Source organism: Pseudochaenichthys georgianus, chromosome 5 (assembly GCF_902827115.2).
Source record: "Pseudochaenichthys georgianus chromosome 5, fPseGeo1.2, whole genome shotgun sequence".
In the NCBI taxonomy this organism is placed as follows: domain Eukaryota; kingdom Metazoa; phylum Chordata; class Actinopteri; order Perciformes; family Channichthyidae; genus Pseudochaenichthys; species Pseudochaenichthys georgianus.
In genome coordinates this window covers 32,623,305-32,646,996 of record NC_047507.1, presented here as the reverse complement: position 1 = coordinate 32,646,996, position 23,692 = coordinate 32,623,305, and the positions used below count along the sequence as shown (strand labels likewise).

At 39.8% G+C, this 23,692-nt stretch overlaps 1 protein-coding gene across 5 annotated transcripts in view; it reads left to right on the top strand.

The window, feature by feature from the left end:
• chd5 (chromodomain helicase DNA binding protein 5) overlaps positions 1–23,464 on the top strand; it is a 62,223-nt gene extending 38,759 nt beyond the window's left edge. For 2 of the 5 annotated variants that reach the window (XM_034082888.2, XM_034082892.2), the window contains exons 17-40: positions 87–208; positions 599–772; positions 1,533–1,674; positions 1,929–2,060; positions 2,270–2,387; positions 2,474–2,598; positions 2,730–2,976; positions 3,486–3,658; positions 3,910–4,084; positions 6,199–6,264; positions 6,424–6,512; positions 7,341–7,474; positions 8,931–9,075; positions 10,218–10,377; positions 10,474–10,553; positions 10,752–10,947; positions 11,019–11,114; positions 11,237–11,389; positions 12,914–13,022; positions 13,806–13,938; positions 14,048–14,243; positions 16,535–16,698; positions 18,469–18,595; positions 19,898–23,463. In XM_034082888.2, coding sequence (XP_033938779.1) covers positions 87–208; positions 599–772; positions 1,533–1,674; positions 1,929–2,060; positions 2,270–2,387; positions 2,474–2,598; positions 2,730–2,976; positions 3,486–3,658; positions 3,910–4,084; positions 6,199–6,264; positions 6,424–6,512; positions 7,341–7,474; positions 8,931–9,075; positions 10,218–10,377; positions 10,474–10,553; positions 10,752–10,947; positions 11,019–11,114; positions 11,237–11,389; positions 12,914–13,022; positions 13,806–13,938; positions 14,048–14,243; positions 16,535–16,698; positions 18,469–18,595; positions 19,898–20,025 — 3,384 coding nt within the window. In that variant the 3' untranslated portion in view covers positions 20,026–23,463. Of the gene's footprint in view, positions 1–86; positions 209–598; positions 773–1,532; positions 1,675–1,928; positions 2,061–2,269; positions 2,388–2,473; positions 2,599–2,729; positions 2,977–3,485; positions 3,659–3,909; positions 4,085–6,198; positions 6,265–6,423; positions 6,513–7,340; positions 7,475–8,930; positions 9,076–10,217; positions 10,378–10,473; positions 10,554–10,751; positions 10,948–11,018; positions 11,115–11,236; positions 11,390–12,913; positions 13,023–13,805; positions 13,939–14,047; positions 14,244–16,534; positions 16,699–18,468; positions 18,596–19,655; positions 19,740–19,897 lie in introns of all 5 variants that reach the window. The other 3 variants (XR_004552165.2, XM_034082891.1, XM_034082889.2) reach the window with 3 other exon arrangements.
• The last annotated feature ends 228 nt before the right edge of the window (positions 23,465–23,692 follow it).

The window sequence follows — 23,692 nt, the reverse complement described above, 5'->3', positions numbered from 1 at the left end:
CATGAGGGAAAACTGTGTGAAGTTTGTCAAATGCGTCATTGAGTTTTTATTTGAGAATTGTGTGTCATACCTCATGTCCGGTGCAGTTTTTCAGAATCCTCAACGGGTATAAGATCTACTACAAGCTGCTGCTCACTGGGACTCCTCTTCAGAACAACCTGGAGGAGCTGTTCCACCTGCTTAACTTCCTCACCCCGATACGCTTCAAGTAAGTCCTCCCTCTCTCCTTCATCATCTTTCAAATTCCCCACTTTCTCCAATTCCAACTCTGTTGCCCCAGAACAAAAAGAAAACGCCAAAAAAAGCACTTTAACAAGGTTTGGAGTATATAAAGCCAATGCTCCAGCACTTCACATGCTTTGGCTTATTTGAAGCTTATGCACTGACTGTTTTCTTGCTATTCTGAGTTTTTATTCTCTTGGTTTAATGCAAGTAGTTTTCGATAAAAGCGTCAGCATGCTGGTGCTTCCATTATGTCCCCACTTAGATGTATAGACAGACCTTGTGTTGCTTGATTGTAAAGTTTGATTTAAATATGAATTATTTTTCACTCTGGCTTAATTTGATCATTACATTCCTCTTCGTGTGATCCGTGCAGTAACCTGGAAGGCTTCCTGGAGGAGTTTGCTGATATCTCTAAGGAGGACCAGATCAAGAAGCTCCACGACCTGCTGGGCCCTCACATGCTCAGACGGCTGAAAGCGGACGTCTTCAAGAACATGCCTTCAAAGACAGAGCTGATCGTCCGGGTGGAGCTCAGCCCCATGCAGAAGTGAGCCACTGAGAAGAAGAAGAAGAAGTTGATACTCTGTTTTGCTGCTGTCTTGCAAATCTTCTTAAAATGTCCATTTACTGTAATATAAACTATTTCTTAGTTATACACCTTAGATACAATAGGGTATAAAGGCCTCAAACAATTAAGAAATGGAAAACTATTAAAAATGCTGTTACGGTTAACCTGTGTCACCTGTTGGAAGTTACACATTACCCATACTATAGCTAAAGTACCGTCTGCACTACTTCGTTTCACTATGCAGGTTGTGAAGTCCTAACTGCCATTAACTTTAAGTTGACTCTAGATTTTAATCTCCACTTCACAGTTAGAATACTGCATGCACTACCATACTTTGAATAGCAACATTGCATCCTAGAGTTTTTTCAAAAAGTGCTGTTTTTTTTAAGTCTTATCCTGATTCATTCAGATGTTTGCTCTCTGACCCAGAGCATAATATAAGTTCCTAACACTTAGAAATAAGAGACACATTTACTTTCACTGTTTAGGTTTTAGCTGTAAGCAGTTACATATTTCTCATACAAAGTACTGTATGATAGTGAGGGCGTGATTTGGAGTTCATATTAATAGATTCATTCTGATGGCATTTTTATAAATAATATCATTTCACTTGGCATGTTGTAAAGTCTTAAATGCTATCAAATGAAACTAGCTTGTAATTTCCATAATAATCTTTTTTTTGCCACACGTTATCGTTTTATAATTCTTGTCTTGATTCTTTCTGATTTCTGACCCGCAGGAAATACTACAAGTTCATTTTGACACGAAATTTCGAGGCTCTGAACTCGAAAAGTGGAGGGAACCAAGTGTCGCTGCTCAACATTATGATGGACCTGAAGAAGTGCTGCAACCACCCCTACCTGTTCCCAGTGGCTGCTGTGGTACGGCTGCATTTTTAAACACAGTTCAATATTTGATCTCAATGCTGAGCGCAAAATCTTTGAGTGATGAAATTGAATGTCGATGCCCTGAAGAGAGAGCCCAGCCCGAGGCTGAGAATTCACACAAGATAACAACCTGTTCGCAGCAATTTTGGCTTGTGGGAAAAATGGTCGGAAATCCTGTGGCTTAAACTAATTGTATTTAACAGGTATGCATTTATTTCTCCAGTTGATTCCTGGATTTATGTTTACAGGAAGCTCCTGTGTCATCCACCGGCTCGTATGATGGCAACCAACTGGTGAAGTCCTCAGGAAAAGTGACGCTGCTTCAGAAAATGCTGAGGAAACTCAAAGACGAAGGACACAGAGTTCTCATTTTCTCTCAGGTAATAGTCAAATAGATATTATTTCTGAGCTGGAAGCCACAGCCTTCATTATACTGAGGCCATGAAACTACTAAAATCCGGCCATCCATATTTGATCTAATCCAGTGCCAATGCCAGCTCATACTCAGACATCTAATGGTTTTGAGAGTGCAGATTATTTCATTTATTTTATTCAAAGGTCAATCAACCCGTATTATGATTTTTCCCAGATGACAAAGATGTTGGATCTGCTTGAGGACTTCCTGGAGTTCGAGGGTTATAAATATGAACGTATTGATGGAGGAGTTACAGGAGGCCTGAGGCAGGAGGCCATTGACCGCTTCAATGGTGAGTTTGTTCATCTGAAATCTCTCTATCTATGGATACTTTCACTCCCTGTCACACACAAACAATCCTCTCCTTCCTTGTCACAGCCCCCGGCGCTCAGCAGTTCTGCTTCCTGCTTTCAACTCGAGCTGGAGGTCTTGGCATCAACCTCGCGAGTGCTGACACCGTCATCATCTACGACTCGGACTGGAACCCTCACAATGACATCCAAGTATTCATTTTTCAGATACTTTCAAATAAAGACATGCTTGCGCTGTGGCTTGTAACCAGCAGCTAATAGTTTTATATGATCTGCTGTTCACCACTATGTCATCTCTTGTAAGTCCTTTTCCACTCTCCCAGGCTTTCAGCAGGGCTCATCGTATCGGCCAAAACAGGAAGGTGATGATCTATCGCTTTGTGACGCGCGGCTCGGTGGAGGAGCGGATCACTCAGGTGGCGAAGAGGAAGATGATGCTGACCCACCTGGTGGTGAGGCCCGGCCTGGGCTCCAAAACTGGATCCATGTCCAAACAGGAACTGGACGATATCCTCAAGTTCGGCACCGAGGAGCTTTTCAAAGATGAAATAGAAGCAGCACGAGCCATGGGTTTGTCAAAGCACCTTATTCCAATTTTGTAAATTACTTAAAGCAGACATTTTTTTAAGTAAATCATCATTAAATATCAATGTAATGTCAGTCAAATGAGACTTTGATGAGCATTTGGAGGTTCTATAAGTATCTGCTTTCTTTGTTACTTTTAAAAGCAGTAAGGGTATTTCCATTTGCTCTGTATGTGATGAAATGTAGTTGAGAAGCCCTAGTCTTTTCTTGAAAAAGCATTCTTAATTTTTGCCAAAAACTGCTTCTGCAGATCCGCATTTCTGGAAAATGACTGAGAAAGTCAAATTGGAGATGATGCTGATCTCAGGAAAGGCACTAAAGGACTTGAAACAAGTGTACCACATAACAAATTACCATGGAGTCCATCTTATTTTGGATTGTTAAGTCACTCGTAATTCGTAAAGTTTGAATAGGTCAAAGCTTTAGACATGGACAAACATACTGTATATGCGTGTACTCATTTTGTCCATTAACTAAGAGCATCTGATCCACAGGTGACAACAAAGATTGTGAAGAGGGAAATGTGATTCACTACGATGATGACGCCATCTCCAACCTGTTGGACCGCAGTCGGGACACCACCGAAGACACAGAGGTTCAGAACACGAACGAGTACCTGAGCTCCTTCAAGGTGGCTCAGTATGTGGTGAAAGAAGAGGAAGGAGAGGTGAGAACATAGCAATGTTCTTCAGCATGATGAATGGGGTTGAATAAAGGTGTAGCTTATATAATAACTGAAGTTAGGAAAATTCTACGTTTAAGAGTCAGCAGCTGGTTTTTAACTTTGGAATTTGGTTTAAAACAAGTTAGAATATACTTTGTCTGATGATTTTGTCATGAAGAAGTAGTTTACTTGGAAAGAAACAGTGATTTATGTCGTATAAAACATCAGAATGTTGTCTTTGTGCCAACGTGCAGGAGGAGGTGGAGCGGGAGATTATCAAGCAGGAGGAGAACGTGGATCCGGACTTCTGGGAGAAGCTCCTCCGTCACCACTACGAGCAGCAGCAGGAGGACCTGGCCCGCAACCTGGGGAAAGGCAAACGCATCCGGAAGCAGGTCAACTACAACGACACCACCCAGGAAGACCAAGGTAGACTGTCCCAGACACACAGAGCTTCTCCATCACCACGAAATGGCTTTCTTGCTGTTCCTAATATATTCAGCAAAATCATCTCTTAACTTTTGTTATTTAATATTGGCACATATAACAATTTCCTGGCTGCGTTTTGGTAGCAACAACCATATTACATTAGTGCCACTTTTATTTTTACACATTGGTGCCAGAATTTGGCATTCTTCACCATATTGAAAAACAATTAGTAGACACAAGAGCACATGGGATTCAGATGTCAGAAGAAACCAGAACATTGTTAGCCAATCAGCTTTGGAGCTGGCTCATGGACGCCAAAAATAAAATGTCTAAGAAAGAAGAGCCATTATGTTCTAATTCTAATCTAACAATATAATAAACCCTTCAATTAAGGTCGGATTTGGGTTTATTTTATGGATCAGTTTCTTGTATTCCCCAAATTATTTTACTGAACTTTAAGTACTGCCTCCATGAGTCAAAAGTAAATGTTGTGTTTTGAATGGCATTCTGGGACCAATCACCGCTCAACAGATCAGCTTAAAGATTGACACCTTATCTGTTCTGTGCAGGCAGGGCATTTCTCAAAACTGAGCATACGATTTACACAGCCAGATTCTGAGCCAGGTAGAGAAGTTTATTTGTACACATTTGTATGGAAGCTTTCAAGATGTCATTGAAAAATATAACATCAGTCTGTTGCCATAATGAAGGCACATGTGCTTGGTACAAATAACACTATAGTTAGGTATGGTTTGATACTCTTGGTCACATTATAAGAACACTGCTGGCAAAGGGCTGCACAATTTTGAAAAAAATATTGCAATTATGCTGATTTATATTGCAATATGCAATGTGACTGGTGACATTAGAGGGAATGGTCATTTTTGAAACTACAAATATTTAGAAATGACAGTGGTGTGATTCTCTAACTATTAAGGATTCTTATTAGGTTTGTAGGCAGGATTTAACTGCAGTACCACCACCTTAAAGAAGACCTATTATGCTCTTGGGGGTTTCCCCTTCCCTGTAGTATGTTATATCGGTTGTTTTGCGTGTAAACGCTCTGCAAATGCTACAATCCTATTTTGCTAAGGGGCGGGACATCTATAAGCGGTTGACCTACGACAACAGACCTGGCCAGCTAACCAATCAGAGCAGACTGAGCTCTGGTTTCAGACAGAGGGTGAAAAGAGGTGCTGCAGCACAGGCAGTATGAGAAAAAAGACGTGTCACAGTAGAGGCACAACATACTAATATGAAGCTGAAAGTTAGCATAATAGGGCCCCTTTAATTCAGGTATTTCCGCATACTTGCCTTTACCAAATATTGGACCAGTCCGTTGTGCGATTTTAATAACTTGTCATTTATTGTGCAGCCCTATGCTAAGATAGTACGTGTGTTTCTGTATGATAATGAAGTACAGAGCAGTGTAACGACCTCTGTGCGGGCGTCAGCGCAGGTCAACAGCTCTTGTTGTAACATGTGATCAACTTCAACATCCAGCTTACATCCCAATCAGCTAATCCAATAACAGAGCAGCACTCCTCACATGCTCACACATGCTTAGCTTCATTAGTGGGCTAACAAGCTGACATTATCTTGACACAGAGTAATTTGGTTAATCAGTAAGGCAAGAACAGCAAATTAATCTCAATGTTTATTCAATCCTCTTAAGTCTCAACAAGGGCAGTTGACCCCCATTAATTCTGCCAAAGAGTGTGTTATACCGGGCCTAAAGTCGTCTCAAAGGGCTTTTGAAGCGCTTCTGTCTCATAGCTAAACAGTTTCTAGTCTATTGCATTGGCATACATCCTGTAGTCGTACATTTAGGAGTAGCTTCAGGGCCCTGATTGCCACAGTTCAACAGCTCTGTGAGTGAGAATATTTCAAAGCCCATCACAGCTAAGGGTACCCTCTGAGTTTAAAGTGATTGCCTGGCAGAGTAGTGAACCCTCACCTCACTTCAGAAGGCGGGACAACATGCGTCTGCTGAGCTGTAGTGGTCTGTAGTAATCTGCAGTGCCATGGCGCCATCAGGTGGCCACCAACAGAAGTGAATGCAATGTACTGTTTCTATCTGATGTGTGGCTCAGAGTGGCAGGATGATCTTTCAGATAATCAGTCGGAGTACTCCGTGGGGTCCGAGGATGAGGACGAAGATTTCGAGGAGAGGCCTGAAGGTAGGCGGCACGAAAAAATAATAAACTTTATTACCTTCAGACGGTTATTATGCTCTGAGGTGGGACACCACACGACAACACTTCTTCACACAAGGTATTCCTGAACTAGTAAGACACTGGAGGTCGTTCTAACAGTGCAGTTGGTTTCATTATCTGTAGGAGGACGCAGACACTCTCGTCGGCAGATGAAGAATGAGAAGGACAAACCTCTGCCTCCCTTACTGGCACGGGTTGGGGGCAGTATTGAGGTATGAATTACAGGCTGCAAGTACTCCAGTGGTGGGGGGAGGAAACATACATTGTACTCAAGTAAAATGTACTATACTAAGTAGAAGTAAAAGCATTCATATACAAAAAGTACTCGTTTGGTAAGGTTTAAACAAGTTTTCCTGAAGGACTTCTCAGGATCTGATGAATTTCCCTAAATGTGTCACTTGTTCCCCAGATTTAAATGTATTCTTGATGGTCATGGTGTCGAGTGTCTTTGGATGATAAATAACATTTTCTCTCCATCTCGGACATTTTTCTGTGTGTGTGTGAGCTCAGCTGAGTCTATATTCAAGGCTAACTTTATCAGTACGTTTCAGACTAGAAGTACATTTCTTTTACAATTTTAATTAACTCAAATATGCAAAACAACTACTCTTAGTAGTACAATGTATTGAAAAAAGACTTAATGTAATGGAGTTAATATAACATATTACTACCAACCACTGATCCTATGCATCTTATAGAGTAGTATTAACCCTGTTTGCAGTAGCCTTACTGGCATCATGTAATGTGAGGCAAGACTGTTTCTCTAAATTCTGTACAATTGTGCCTAATAATGGGAAATTAAGGGATGGGCTTCATAGCAAGGTCACAAAGTGCCATCACTGCCCTGCAGCTGATCCTGAGCCCAGCACTCTGTTAAAAAGGGCAATTGGGACAGAACTACGATCAATGCAATATCACTTTTACACAACAACAATCAGAACATTTGACTCTGCTATAAAACAATTTATATATCGTTTTCAGTATACCTTTTGTTTTGCTCACTCCATTCTCTGCCTAAAGCTGTTTCTTCTCATCACAAGGTGCTGGGGTTCAACGCCCGGCAGAGGAAAGCCTTCCTGAACGCCATCATGCGTTGGGGCATGCCCCCTCAGGACGCCTTCAACTCCCATTGGCTGGTTCGAGACCTGAGAGGGAAGAGCGAGCGTGAGTTCAGGTGAGGCCTTCATGCAGCTGTGATCCACAAAGCGGCGTTGGCATTAAAAACCTCTTTTCACACAGCGCAACTTTTTAAAGTCAAGGGCGACCTGACATCTCGTAGAGAGGTAGCTCCAGGCTATTTCACTCACTCCCCACATTTAATTGGTTAGCCCAGGGCAAAGCTACAGAACGCTCATATAAAGTTTGCAAAGGTCGGTCTCTCTCCGATTTCATGGTTACTCACTTTCGAAAGCCAAAAATTACATAAATAGTAGGGCTGTCAAGTTAACGCGTTAATAACACGCAATTTTTTTTAACGCCACTAATTATTTTAACGTGCGATTAACGCATGTGTAATTGTCCTCGGCCCACCCCGTAGTTTCAGAGCCCAAAGGCTTGACGTTGTTGTTGTTGTTGTTGTTAGTTGGATAGAGGGAGATTCTAGCGAGCGATGGATACAAAAAAAGGTGTTTTAAACAGCAAGCCAATCACACAGCTGATGCTGACATCCTGCCGCTCGCTTGCTGCAGACCACGCTTGAAAGTTTGCCGGGGAGACGCCTGGACAGCGACAGCGATAGCTAAATGGGGGGCTACAGCTTAACATTGTGGAGCACGAGGGGCTGCGTTAGATCATTCGGATCGCATCCAACGTGTCGACTGCACATCACAGCGCATTATTTTGACCCACAGTGGGAACTTCGGTCTCATGCTTTGACTGGTATGAAGACGGAGGAGGGCATTTCGCCGACAACTGTAAACAGGCTTGTCTGTTTGAGCAACTGGCTCAGTGCAGAGAAGTGCACGGGGTTGTGAGAGAGAGAGAGAGAGAGAGGCTCCAGGTGGTTGTGTTGAGAATATTCAGGAGAATATTTGTCTTTGTTCCAATGATAATAAACATACATTTGCATAAAGCATATTTGTCCACTCATATGTTGATAAGAGTATTACAAACTTGAAACATATTCCTCTAAGGTACATTTAGAACAGATACAAAATATTAATAATAAATAGATATTGAGACAGCAAGTATCCCTGAGATGTGTTTATAATTGCTTAAATAAAGCTATCACTACTATACTACTGCTATTGCTCTATAATTACTAAATTAAAAATATGGGTTTTACTAATGGTGGTGCTGCCATTGCTGCTAAAGCGGGATTTATACTTAACTACTATACGGGGGTGCTAGTACCACACAGGCCTGGGGAGTAACGGTTGACATGTAGCAGGAGTACGTTGTAAAGATACAAAAAATATGTAACTTTATTGTTGTTACATTAATAAAATATGTAATCAGATTACTGTTGTATCTGTTCGGCAATTGTTTTGCTTCAACTGCCTTTCATTAAACTAACTATTAATTACAATCTTCTTGTGCTTCTCCTGCCGGGACCTTTTCAAATCGGTGTTCGTGCCTGTAACCTCTCTCTCAAAACATCTCGTAGTGTAAAGTGTTTTCTTTCCCATCAGGGCCTATGTGTCTCTGTTCATGAGACATCTGTGTGAGCCGGGGGCAGACGGAGCAGAGACGTTCGCTGACGGAGTCCCACGCGAGGGACTGTCTCGTCAGCACGTTCTCACCAGGATCGGAGTCATGTCCCTCGTCAGGAAGAAGGTACGGGTTCTTCTCCCCGAGACGTCTTTAACTCAGAATACCAAGCGCTCTGCTGCAGCGCTGTGAGATCAGAGGAAGTAGGTCAAGCGGTTCAGGCAGAGGCAGGCAAGAGGGAAACATCTTTTTTTAGGAACCTTCTTTTATACATCACAAACCACAGGTATCGATGTTTTGTTAGCTTTGGTTCCCATGTAGCTTATACACCTGGGCAACAAAACGACTAACAAAAGGTTTCTGGAGTTTGTGCACTTGAGCATTTTTTGTTTATGTGAAGGAACTAAGCGAGTTTTAAATAGGTAAAACGTGGCCTATACATTCAACTTTAAAAATAACTTACCTTGTGGGAAAAAATGTATATAAAATTCGGAGCACTGTCCAATCAAAAGCAGTCCGAATTGTAACTTGACGATAACTGTAGCATCACCAAGTTGAAGCTTAATTTTAGTAGCTACAGATTAAACGGGCTAATTTATATTTATAAGTTTACCCGCCAGTCCATTGTAAATGTTGCTATGTCTTTGTTTTATTAATATATGTAAACACACAGAAATGTGTTCCATAGTTAGCTTGTAGCTACAATTATTTAAGAATGAGGGATACATATACAATAACGCTTACCTAACAAACAATATCTATCTATCTATCTATTATTGGTGTTGATTGCTTTATAGTTCAATGCATCTCTTCACCCCAAGGTATGTAGTGGATGTTTTTTGTACAAGACTGATGTTTTTAATAAATTACTTTTGTCCATGGTCACTGACAAATGTATATATATATATATGTTTTAAATATATATTTTTTTGTTATTTGGGGCAACCAGTGCCTTTATGTAAGTGATAGTGTTGAAAGAGGGAGACACGCAGCAAATGGTCCCAGACTGGATTCGAACCCAATCGATCGGGACCAAGCCCCAACACATGGGGCCAGCTCTACCATTATTAAATTAAAGGAGATATTTGTAATAAACGAAAACAACATTTACATGAAACTCGGCTTAGTTTGGACTTGGAAGACTTGGTGCAACCAGACACAGATACATTGTAAAACTGAAAGACTGTTTCAGTTTGCCACATGAACTGTTCTTTACAATCCCATGTAGAGCAGGATTTCTTTATTTACTTCCAATCTCTTCTTTGCAGGTGCAAGAGTTTGAGCATGTAAATGGGAAGCTGAGTTCTCCGGACCTGATTCCCATTGGCATGGAGCTGAAGAAACTGACGGAGAGTTTGTCTTCAGATCCCAACACGCCTGTTCCTGCCAGCCCTGTGGCCACGCAGCCGGGCACCCCCATCCCACCAGGTCAGAGTCAAATCTCTGGGTGGTTTTGATCAGAATAGGTGAAGTTCATACTTAGGACGACATTTTGCTAAAAAGTTGTTGTTTTCTGCACTGCAGAGAAGCCTGAGTCTCTCTTGAGTGCTGCTGAAGACAAGGACACCACAGAGCAATATGGCAAGAAAGTTTCAGAACAGGAAGTGAGTCCTTTTTTTCTCCCTCCATCCATCACTGTCATTCAGTTCTTCTTTAATGTCTTATCCATGTCCTCATCACTATTTAACTGCACACATCTCATCATCCTCAGACACTGTCAAACTTAGACACCTTTGAACTTTGCCCTCTACCAACTTCCACTGTTTCTCCTCCTGTTTCCCTGTCTGTTTGTCCCTCGGCAGTCTTCCAGTGCCGAGGCAGCGTCTGCACCTGAGAAGGCGGCTGACAGCGAGGAGAGCAAGGCCAGCTCAGAGGAGAAAACAGGAGATGAAAGGGACAGAACCGAGTCGCCCTCTGCGAAGACCGAGCCATCTGCCAACTCCAAGGAGTCTGCTTCCAAACAGCCAGAGCTATCAGCCAGTCAAACCTCGCCTAGAAGTGAGTGCTGCATGATGATTAGCTGTTATATTTATTATTCTGCTGCTTTGTTTAATTACATCTTTTTTTAGGCACAGTTGAGCCCAGCAAGGAACCAGAAAAGTCCTCAGAAAAAGGAGATACTGATTTTCCTTCGACAAAAACTGAAGACAAAGAAAGTAAGCCAGGTATAATTGCCATGAATCCTTGTAAGGTGCAATAATTGTGCTTTTTGTAACACAAATGAATCCTAAGTGGTAGGCCATTACATAGATTTTTCTTTTAAGAGATGGTTGTGTCTTTTATGTAGCTGTGGCAGACGATATGAAGAGTGAAGATGCATTAGAGGGTCGATTAAATGGAGATAAAGACATGTTGGACGAGATGGATGACAGCAGGAAGGAGGACAAAAATGGATACAAAGTCAAGTTCATGTTCAATATCGCTGATGGAGGTTTTACAGGTAAGAACAGTTTTCATTAGTTTACTTATGCACATTAATAAACCAATATGCTATTATTCAGCCGTAGTTCCTTCGAGAAAGGTTCAACAGCCACCCTAAAATGATTAATTATATATTTTAAATAAGATGTTGTTCAAAAAGCTCTTTATTTTTCTCATACTTCCTGTGCTGCAGCACCTCTTTTCACCCTCTGTCTGAAACCAGAGCCCAGTCTGCTCTGATTGGTTAGCTGGCCGGCTCTGTTGTTATTGGTCAACCGCCTAGAGATGTCCCTCCCCCTTAGCCTATCATGTACAATGTGTTGGAGCGCTAGCCAAAAGAAGTGTGAGTGATACATAGTGATGTCACTATGTTACGGAAGCAAGCAAAGGACACTCCCAATCCAGGACATGCTTGTTAAACCAAAGATATAAACATATATATATATATCATAGCAAAAAGAAAGCTACATGTTACAGCAGAACAGACCGGCAGAGGACAGTAAAGTGCAGCTCATTTTTTAGTGCTGACTAACCAACTGTCTTCAAATGAGTTCTAAATAACTGTACGTGGCTTGTTCCATTTCAGTGCAGTTTTAACAGAGAATGCAAATTGATTTAAAGTACATTTTCTGAGCAGTATAATATAACCCCCTCCTCCTGTACCTCTTGTAAACGTATATGCAATTATCTTAACGTGAATAAGTTGAGTTGCATTCATTGGCTTCACTTGCAGCTAAATTCTGTCTGTCAGGGGGGATGAGACCGAGCTGTTGAAAATATATGCTATTGTCTCTGTACTAAATCGTCAAAATCTATTACACAATTTCCTCATAGGAGAGAAGGGAAGATCTATAAGATAAAAAGGTTCAAACTACTGTCTGTATTGTGACCGTAGGTAGGATATATTTAAAATAAAGACAAAAACACCAACATAGAGTCAAATATGATATGAGTCATTTCCATAATATTGGCTTGTAATATTTTGAAGTTTTAAACAATGGACAAACAGAAGAGACGAGGCTGTTGTGAGGATACCGTCAAATGAATACACAGCGAAGAATAATGAAAACTCAGAGAGAACAATTAGACTTTTTTTAAGGTTTATTTCTTTCTCAAGTCTGAAAGCCATATTTAAATACAACAGTTTTGAAGTCTTGGACTCACAAAGCCACTCCCTCATTCTGCATGAATTGAATAGAACTGTAATAGAAAAAGTAATTAAGTGATTGAAAGGAAAACAAATCTCTTATTTGAAACTGCTTGTAGACTTTAATATGTTTTTTTACAAAAGGAGGACATTGTGAAACTCCCTCACGTCTTCATGTCGTGTTAAAGTAGTTACCTTGTCTCTGTCTTTTATGACTTTGTGCTGCAGTGTCTCACTACAGGTTGTTTACTTCAGGTGCTACAATGAAACAGCTTTGTTTTGTCGTGAATCTTCTTTATGTTGTTACATTACTCCTCTTTATGTTCCGGAAACATCTTGAATGTGACTTTTTAATGTGGTGAAAAAACACTTTGTCTTTTTACTTTTTGCCGTCAGAGCTGCACACCCTCTGGCAGACTGAGGAGCGAGCGGCGCTGTCTTCAGGAAAGATGCATGACATCTGGCACCGTCGCCATGACTACTGGCTCTTAGCCGGCATCGTAACGTATCCTTTTCCAGATGTAGGAGCGAGGAGCGATGCATCTGGCAAAGAAATGTTATTTCTTATGGCCTGAGGGAAGCTGCAGTCAATATATATATATATATATAGATATAACGTGTGAGGAGTTATATAAAACTACTCCTTCCACATCTTTTTATTGAAGTCCAACCACATCAGACAGTCTACCCCTACCATCTTTGTCTTTATTAGGAACAAGCCTTCAAATCCCACCTCTTCAAGCTTGCTCTTTCCTTTGAAACTTCCCCCCCCACACATCATAACTCCACCAGTTCCCACTGCTTTCTGTTCTATCGTTTTTTTGTATTTTCCCCAAATTATTTTGAATGCAGCTTACTTTTGTATTTTATTCATGTATTGTGTTATTGTGTATGCTTGTATGACATGTTTTGTACAAAATATTATTATTATTTTAATTATTATTTTTGTTTTTTTTTATGATTCATTACAATTTGTATTATATTATATTATTATTTCTATCATCATTATTTTTTATTTTTCATATAAGAATTTGTATTATTATTCTTGTTATTATTATGATTAGGATTAATATTAGCTCTTTAATTTGTATTATTATTAGCATTACATTGTTATTATTTGTATTAATATTATTTTACTATTATTATTATTTATATTATTACTATTGTTATTTATTTTTATTTTGTATTATTATCAATATTAATACAATTATTATTACCTTTATTATTATTAAGTATTTCTATTTTTCTGTGCATGTATTTCTTTCCCTTGACCCTGACTGTACCGCAGACACGGCTACGCTCGTTGGCAGGACATCCAGAATGACCCGCGCTATGCTATTCTGAACGAGCCCTTCAAAACTGAGATTCATAAGGGCAACTACCTCGAGATGAAGAACAAGTTCCTCGCACGCCGCTTTAAGGCAATCATTATAATTACAAATAACCACTGAAGGCTGAAATAATTGAAGGATTAAAGGATTTGTTATATCTGAATGGAAATGAAAACACTTCCTCCCTCTGTGTGTGAAGCTGTTGGAGCAGGCTCTGGTGATCGAGGAGCAGCTGAGGCGGGCAGCGTACCTGAACATGACCCAGGACCCCAGCCACTCCGCCATGGCCCTCAACGCCCGCTTCGCTGAGGTGGAGTGTCTGGCCGAGTCCCACCAGCACCTGTCCAAAGAGTCCATGGCCGGGAACAAGCCTGCCAACGCCGTGCTGCACAAAGGTCGGTTGGCCAGTGAAAAAAAAGTATTCATCGTCAGAATGTATGCCTGAGCTGACAAAAGGTGGACAACTGGGAAAAGAATCCGTCAAACATGACTTTTAAAGGTCAAAATAACTGATATAAATGTTTTATTTGACATCTGTCAGCCCGCATACATAATATGTTTTAGAAATGTTTTGAAACTTTAATCACATTAAATCCCCCCCTTATTATCAAGTTTGAACAATTTCATTAAGACCTAATACGATACTAACTCGTTTTGATATGCTCCTTTTGAATAATATATATATTTGTAGCTAGTATTACAATCAATGCAGTACTCAAATTGCTGCAGCAAAAAAACAACTTTCTTTTGTTACTGTCATCAATGAAAATAAGTAAAAAACCTGCATTTAAATTAAGACTATTTCAATTATGAAAAGCAACCTGATAAGAATACAAAATACTGACACATATTAGTAGAAAACATGTTTATTTAAATTGGAAACATTTCTATCGGTATATCCAGACTTTTATTCCATTCCGTGTTGCTAAGTGTAGAGCAGCTCACAAGCAGCCAGTAAATCTCCTGTTTGACACAGTGGCTTCATTATGTGTCAATTTGATTCACTGTCAAAACAAGCTTACTGTGATTAGTAGGATGACAATGTGGGAAGAGGCCAAGTACAAAAACTGTTTAAAATGGAGGTGTTCAATTATTATGTTTTGACAAGGTTCTTGTCTGTGACCCTTAGTACATTTTTATGGCATTTTGTTCTTGGCAGTGCTTAATTTCCTCACAGTTTTTTTACTACCTTACATTTATTAGAGGTTGTTTTCGCTCTTTTTAATAGGATTTCCTGTAGTGTGTTATAAGTAACACACATTTACATTTTGTAAATAGTCAGCAAAGGCTAAAATCCCAAAGTTCCCGGGGTGCAAAACGCGTCAATGACAGCGACCCTCTACCACACAAAACAACACATTTATATAAACACCTATCATGACAGGGCGCCCACCGCCAAGTAGCAATTACACATGAATGAAGTCGGCTCGGCGGCCCGCATTGAAAATGACTTGATGATCAAATCACTGAAACACAAAGTCCATCCTCCTGTCCTTTTGGATGAAGCACTTGATGGCGGGTCATGCAGCTGGTCCTTTGCCACTCCAGTTTATCATTGTAACTCAATCTTGAAAATGACTCGGTTAATAATTTCATCACTTGATGATGTCATCACCATCACCTTGCGTCTCTCCAGGCTTCCCTGGTGGGAGGGACTAAACGCAGGGAAACGACGCAAGTGAGGGACGCAAGGATTCCATTTAATCGACCTGAGAAGGACCCTATGACGCACATGCATAGACCTCACAGCGGGCGGAACTGGTCATAAAGTCCGTGAAAATAAAGCCCACCCATTTAGAGGGAAGATATGATTGGTCAATTGTACTGTCATTTGACATTACTCTCTCGTTGAGTTACTATAGCGGGCCCTCTGTGAATTTACATGTATAGCAGGACAGTAACTTGCAGAGAGGGCCAGACGAGCTTCTTTAATATAACCCTTCACATTCCAACAGAAACTGAACAGGCAGATTCGAAGGATTTATTTCTTTGGACATTTTATTTTAAATACAATTAAATAAAATTATTTTTGGTAAAACTAATGAAAAATATAGCAAAAACAATTTTAGCTATTTTTTTTATGTTTTCAAATTATTATTTTTTGAATATCTTAGGCACTCAGAGAGGGCCTAGAGGGCCCTGACGGCTCGCCACTGCTCAAGAGGGAGTTTCTCTCCCAGACACTCCCCCCTGCCTGAAACGCCACCATTGCATTGGACTCCTTTGTTCGCTTCTGTGTAACATAATTACATAATTATGTAACAATTGCGCTTCTATTGGCTAGCGTTCCAACACATGGTACCTGATTTGCTAAGGGGACATCTCTTAGCGGTTGACCAATCACAACAAAGCTGGCCAACTAACCAATCAGAGCAGACTGGGCTCTGGTTTCAGACAGAGGGTGAAAAGAGGTGCTGCAGCACAGGAAAATAAAGAGCTTTGTGAACATTAAAGTATGCAAACATGTCACAATAGAGCCATGATATTCAAATATTTTCATTGCTCAAAGATGCTTTACAAGCAATACATTGTTTTAGAATGTTGTTATATCACCTCTGGAAAAGCTGTGGTAAAAAGAAAGGTTTTTTAGCCTTGATTTCATAAACCTCCGGGTATTATATGAGAGTTAACAAGTAAAAAGTATCCGCATATGAAGTGTGTGTGTGTGTGTGTGTTTCTCTGACAGTGCTGAACCAGCTGGAGGAGCTTCTGAGTGACATGAAGGCTGATGTAACCCGGCTGCCCAACATGCTGTCCCGCATCCCGCCGGTGTCGGGCCGCCTCCAGATGTCTGAGCGGAGCATCCTGAGCCGCCTCACCAGCCGGGGCAGCGAGCCCCCCCCACAGCAGGTGAGCAGGGACTCAGTGCAAGAAGGTCAGAGGGTCTTCAGAAAACTCTCTTCCCTTCAAGAAACGATCATTTATAGATGTATTCCTCACCTGGTGTTACCTTGAATTTAAGAAATCTTTGTCCAAAAGTGCTCTTACACATTGTGGTTAACTGTATATTCCAAGTCTCATTTATCCATGATGTATCATGGATAAATGATATCTTTTTTTTATATATATATATATTTTGTTATCATTTACAACAGTTGATAGAAAAAGTATTTTCAAAACAAACAAAAAATACTACAAAAATATATAAGACTCAAATTTAGACTCAAATTTTTTCAAAATTTAAAATAAAATAAAATGTACCTTAATTTGGCATAAATATTCTCAGTTTTTCGGTTCTTCTTTCAACATTGAAGTTGTTATTATATATTATTACATGTATTTTTTAGGGGGATCAAATATTTTATTGAATAAGTTATCACTTCTTTGAAAGTTCTGTTTGATTTCCTTAACAAAAGCTACGGTTGCAGACAGGCGCATCACAGTGCCCCAAAACATTTCCATTAAGAGAAACGTGCTGCAGTTTCAAAGACTAAGCTAATAAAGAAACACAGATGTGCCAAAACACCTGGTGTGTGTCATAGCTGTAATTTTTGTATCAGTATATTTTGAATAACTAGGTAAGCTACGCCAGCTAGCTGCAGATCTGCTATAGGAACGATTCATGCGATCACATTTGTAAAATAAGTTTTGAGTTACTACAGGCAGCATATTACTATGCAGTGGAGGCTGGTGAGGAAACAACGCGGACTGAAATGTGTGCAGGGCTGAGTACATTTCAGAAATCAAAAGGCTATGGCCCAAAACGTTAAAGTGCTGTGTATCCACGACTCAGCAGCAACCACATTATTTCTTCAAAAACCTGCGGAGACTTCCTATCCCCCACGGAAGAGTTTCCCCAGGTGAAAAGGAAAAACAGAGTCTGCCTCAAGTTGTTTACTTTCCCCACTGAGCTCCACGGTTCAGTCCCAGAGGATTTAACAAAGGCCGTCTCATCACTTTCATCTTCTGCTGTGTTTGTTTTATTCTCTGTTATACAAGAGATCATTACAGCCTAACGCTGCAAATCCTCGTGACTGTGCGTTTTCGGTTGCTATGCCAACTTTTGCCGTAACCGAGGACTTTCTCTGACTTTGTGTTTTTAACTTCCTACCTTCCTGGTTCATTTCTTGAACTAAATCACTGTTGTATAGAATAATCATTTTGCTGTGGCACTCTCTTGTTATCGTCACATAGAGGTGTGATGTAATTTATTTTAATGGAGCAGGATGACATGACCCCCATAAAAGATGGTTTTATCCAAAATATCGTACTGCAAAATGAGTTATTTTGGTAGATGTTTGGATCATTCCGATAACCGAAAATAGTGGTTTAATTTATCTTTCGAAATAAGGATCAGAATATCACCCAATTTGGACCATATGTTCCCAGAAAGGAATTCCTTTTAATTGAACTATTCATATCTTAAACTGCACTGTAACTTTTATCCATGTATTTTTCCTTTTAATGTTTATTTTATTAGCTTTTCTTTTTTAATGCTTAATGTCTTTCATTTTTTGTAAAGCACTTTGAATTGCCTTGTGTTGAAAAGTGCTATATAAATAAACTTGCCTTGCCTTACAGTACATTACATAGTTAATAAAAATCATAGTTTTTACTTGGGTAGGGGTATCCTAACTTTTAATTGCATAACTGTTCTACTTGAATATTTCTGTTTCCCAGCCTTTCAGCCAGGGGGGGTTCGGCTGCTCCCAGATGTACAGCAGCAGCTTTGGGGGGGGCTTCAGAGGACCGGGGGCTCAGGCCATGGTCAACTTCAGCCAGATGCCTCTGGGACCCTACGTCAGCGGTAAGGATCTTCATGCACTGTAGGGTGCTGTATCATAGGGGAAGGAACACAGCTGCGCCTGGAGGTTGTTAATGATATTTTAATTCATAAATATTTGATTACTGAAATGAATAGTTCATCAATAGCTCTGATAGACTAGACATCAAATATTTTGGTAACACATGATGCCCACGTCTATAATGCATTATAAAATCTGTGCTATATAATTATAGTTATACACGCTCATACATATTCATGATGCTTTATAATATTACAAATATATCAACAGGTTAAACTGAAGGTTTTTTTGCAAGCCCATGGATATAATGCATGATCAGAATTCCTATTATGGGTTGTATAAATATACTCAATATGAGATATAATTACTGTGCATTACAGTATATGGCATTTTAAAGTAATTATTATGAATGACAACTATTGAAATTAAAATGCACTATGAGCCTTGCAAAAAACAATATCAGTGAGTGACAAGTATTATGAAGTACTTGACATTATAAACCATTATAACTTTATAGTGTGTAATTATCATTGTTATAAAGGATGATGAATCCTTTTGAGTGCGTACAACTATATTTATACAGTGCTATATTCACATTTTAATGCAATACAAGTATCTTTATTTTGCATTATGGACACAACATAAAGAAGACATTTCCAGAAATGTAACTAAAGAAATGAATGACTTGCATTCAGTTTAAACATATGCCAATGTGTTCAACGATGGTGGAGGTTATGACTTACGTTTTTTTGATGGCTGCTAAATTGAAACAATGTCAGGGGTAATTCAATTAAAGGATAATGCAGGCTAATCATAATGTAGGTCTTATCTTGATCATTTGTATATGTAGTAATTAGAGTGTATACGTGAATAACTGAGATCTGGAGCGTGGGACCCTGAACAGCCTGACCGTTATCATATCAGTTCACACCCTCAAAGACCTGATAGGGCAAGCAACACCAGCATTCATGTTTGAAACAGAGCCCCAGGTGAGCTTAACTTATTTGAGTAATAATTCCAATTCCTTTTGTTTTCTCTTCCAAACTGTCCTATCTATCACAGCTGACAGACCGACGTCCTTATTCAACTTTGACCTATCTTACTTACCTTAGTTGCATACACAATGAGGGTTTGCAGACATTTTGGGTATGCTCACTTTCAGTTTTGCTTTTTAATAAGAAGTGCTTGCTCTGTTTGAAAACCACTGAATCATTGTATGTCATAATTCTCACTATAATATGCCAAAACATATATATTTATTTAGCTTTTACACACTAAAATATAACATCTTTCTTCCTCTTTAGTGTCCTCTAATGGCCCTCCGCCCCCTACAAGCCATCTGGATAAGAAGTCACTTGACTCCTTGAGAGACGTGGCCACGCCTGACCTCAAATCAGGCAAACCGAGTGATGTCATCTGCATAGAGGACTAGGCAAGCTTTGTAAAACTGATTTGAGGTCAGAAACACTCCCAGGGATGGATTCTGTACGGATGACGGCTTCCCATTTCCTCCCCCTTCTCTTTCTCCTGCTTCTTCCTGACTTACAATCAACAGTCCAGCTCTCTGATTAATGCAGATGTGTCTAACCTAACAATTGCAGTTTTATCTTTCAACGATCTCATAGAAGTAGATATCGGCTGTTGTTATTGTGTGCTGGAGAGCTAAAGGATTAGGAGGGAAAATGAAGCAGAAAGAGGATTTTCATTTCTCTCCTCGCGCTTCAAGGTGAAATTTGGATTTGAGATTATGATGCTTTTGATTGGGGCTCATTCTAATCTTCGACATTCTGCGTACGCCATGTTGCTTTCTCATCTGCCTATTCCCTGTACACTGTGACTTCGTCCCAACGGAGCTAATTCCCTGTGAAGAGGAGCGGAGTTGAGGAAGACTTCGCTCATCATTTGAGAGGAGGTCATTTTTCCTGAGGGCCAGTATTGTTACTTTAATGAATATGTGTTTTGTCATTCATGTAGTAACCAGTGGATATTGATTTGAAAGCATCACAAACGCTCATCATGTATGCAGTAGCTGGACACAGTCTGTCTGAATCCTCTAAAGACTGCCACCCACTGGAAATTCGGAGTAAGTAATCTCCGCAAAACCTGCGGATAAACTTGACTGCAGTGCCAGCAAGGGTTTGGCTTCTTGTACTGTACATACTCAGAGACTGCTGTTTATTTTACCTCACATAGGTCTAATCATAGTGAACATATGTATACAGAAGCCTGGCGAAATGAAGATGGCGCAGAGAAGAAGAAGAAGGTGCAGGAATGGTTTTAAAACGCATTTCAGAGAAGCATTTCTGTGTATGGTACAATATTTGTGATTCTTCTTATATTTGAATGTTAGTAGTGGCTGTAGAGCTTAAACCCCGGGGCCATGACCAGTGGGACTGCACTATAAACAGGAACTCTTCTGGTCTCAACATACAGGGCTTTAATGTTCGGGCCTAACTGAGAACACAGTGGAGAGTTTCTTTCCCCCCTCTTACATACATCCCAGGGACTTTCCCAGTTCCCTTTCAGTGTTAGAACATAATACAAACACATGTGCTTATAGCATACTGTCACTTTAAGTCTAGTATCTGTTGCAAAACTAGCTTTGCTTCATTTTACGTTAGTTAAGATAAGATGTATTTGGTGCCATTAAAGAAGATACTCCAGTATGATTTTGTTCTTGGATGCAGTGTATTTCCTCCTCAGAGGTGAAGACCGTACTGTACTGTTACTAAAGATACACATATTAACAGTCTAAACCTATATTTACAGGAATAATCTGACTTTCCAAGGACCAATTTCTCTCAGCATAACGTCTTCACTTCCTGTTTCGTGAGTTATGTTTTGGCTTTTTTCAAACTGTTGGTTGTCGCCTACTGCTTTACCTCCTGTGAACACACGTTAGCATGGTATCGCTACATATCTTGTCCGTACTGTTATGTGCTAAAGTGGCAGTCCACTAAGTGAAACAGTATTTTATAAACTCAAGCTTACTATATTTTCTTTATTTCTACAAAGGCATTTCTCGATTGTGGACTTTTTTAATTTTTTCCAAAGACAAGTGGCATTACATGTTTGTATTATAACAGCCATTGAAAGCACGTATTTAACTTTGTCGGGACGACGATTGTGATTGGACTATTTCAAACTGAAGAGGTAATGTTGTACAGAGTTGGTGAGTGTATTTTCTTACTCTTCTTTTTGCAACTTCTTGTCCTGAGGTTCTTTTCCTCTGTCCCGTTGTCCCTTACTTACAGTATATTGTGTTACTGGAACCCCTCTTAAATTCAGTTTCAACACATTCTCAGACTGATTTTTTTTAAAGCAACAGGAAATGAACCTTGAAGTGCATCATGAGTTTTTTGCGCTTTTCTCTGTTGGTGTTTATCAGTGCTGTTTTGTTCATGCCATCTATAATCGACCATGACATGTATTAGGTTGCTCGACGGATAGAACCTCAGAAAAATGTAAATACTTGAAAGATTTTTCAGAGATAAATCCATCTCATACAGATCTACGTATGGAACTGAAAAAAAATGAATGTCTGCTGGATGGTGTTGCCATAGAGGGCACCGTATGTGCTCATTAATCGGAATCATGTCCTGGAGCGACGAGAGAACGTCAACAACACGCCACTCCAATGAAATGCAATCAAACTGAAGTCAGTATGAATGTAATGTCTGTTAGAAAAAAAATGCTTCAGTCTAATATTATAAATATGTTAACAATGTATGTACATGCTTATTAACATGGCTTCAAAAGCTACCAAAAGACCCTGATAAAAGGCACCTTTGTTGCAGCGAATGCACAGCATGTGAAGCGTTTGATCTGACGGTTCACTTTGGGCAGGCGTTAGCGTATCTAGCATTTACCGACAATGAGCTCCAAGCAGTGTTAAAAGTTCTGATATTTGTGCTGTATAGCAAGTGAATGAAAAAGTGAATTGTCATCTTTTTATTTGTATTCTGTGTATTTGTTCAATGTGTTTTAATAAACAGTAACATTGTGTCATTGTTCCTTTCTCTACAGACCTGCATATGAATAATTGAGTTGAGTTGAAAAGGACTTCAGATTTCATTAAACCAGTTGACCATCTGGAGTTGACCTCTTAAACGTGTTCTTTGTGCGTCTTCCAGGGCATGAGCAAGCAGTCCTGTAAATGTGATTAGAGGCAGAAATAGAACCACCAGTGAAGTCAGGGAGGGATACAAAGAGCAGAAAGAGGGCATTCACTAAGTAGTCCGAGTTTAAAGGAGCCCGATTATGCTAATGTTCAGGTTTTATAATTGTTTGTTGTTCCTCTACTTTTCATGTTTACATACTTTAATGTTCACAAAGTGCTGTATTTTTCTCATACTGCCTGTGCTGCAGCACCTATTTTCACCCTCTGTCTGAAACCACAGCCCAGATTGGTTTACTGGCCGGCTCTGTTGTGATTGGTCAACCGCTTATAGATGTCCCGCCCCTTAGCCTGTCACGTACAATGTGTTGAAGCGCTAGCCAATAGCAGCACTAACTATGGATGTAAACAAAAGAGTCCAATCAAGGCGTTTTAGGCATGGGGGAGAGTGTGTGGGAGAGGAAGTGTGGGACTTTAGCCTCTGAAGACCATTTACATGCACAGGAACGTTATAGGAAAGGGTAAACCCAATACAACACAATAAGGGCCCTTAAAGACAAAGAACACTTTAATAACAATATCATACAGCTTATAACACACATTGTACTCAAAGTTTTATATTCTGCTGTCTCTCAAGAATCAGAATAAATATACTGATAGAGACCAAATCAAACAATAAGTAGGAAAGTGGAAAGGACGAATGAGTACACATTTTAAAATTATATAATAATTACTCTTTGAAAGTATATAAACTTAACAAAAAAAGCATTACAAACAAATAAGTGAATCAGGTATAAAGAAATTAAGTAGTTGCAGGATAACCATAGCAAATACTTTATTTACTATATGTATATTGCACAATGTTATATAACATTATTATTAACGTTGTTATGGATATTGGGTGGTACAAACAGATTAGGCAGTCTACATAATAGATTGCACAACAGTGGTGTTGTAGTCTGTGTTGTTGTGTGTGGTGGTC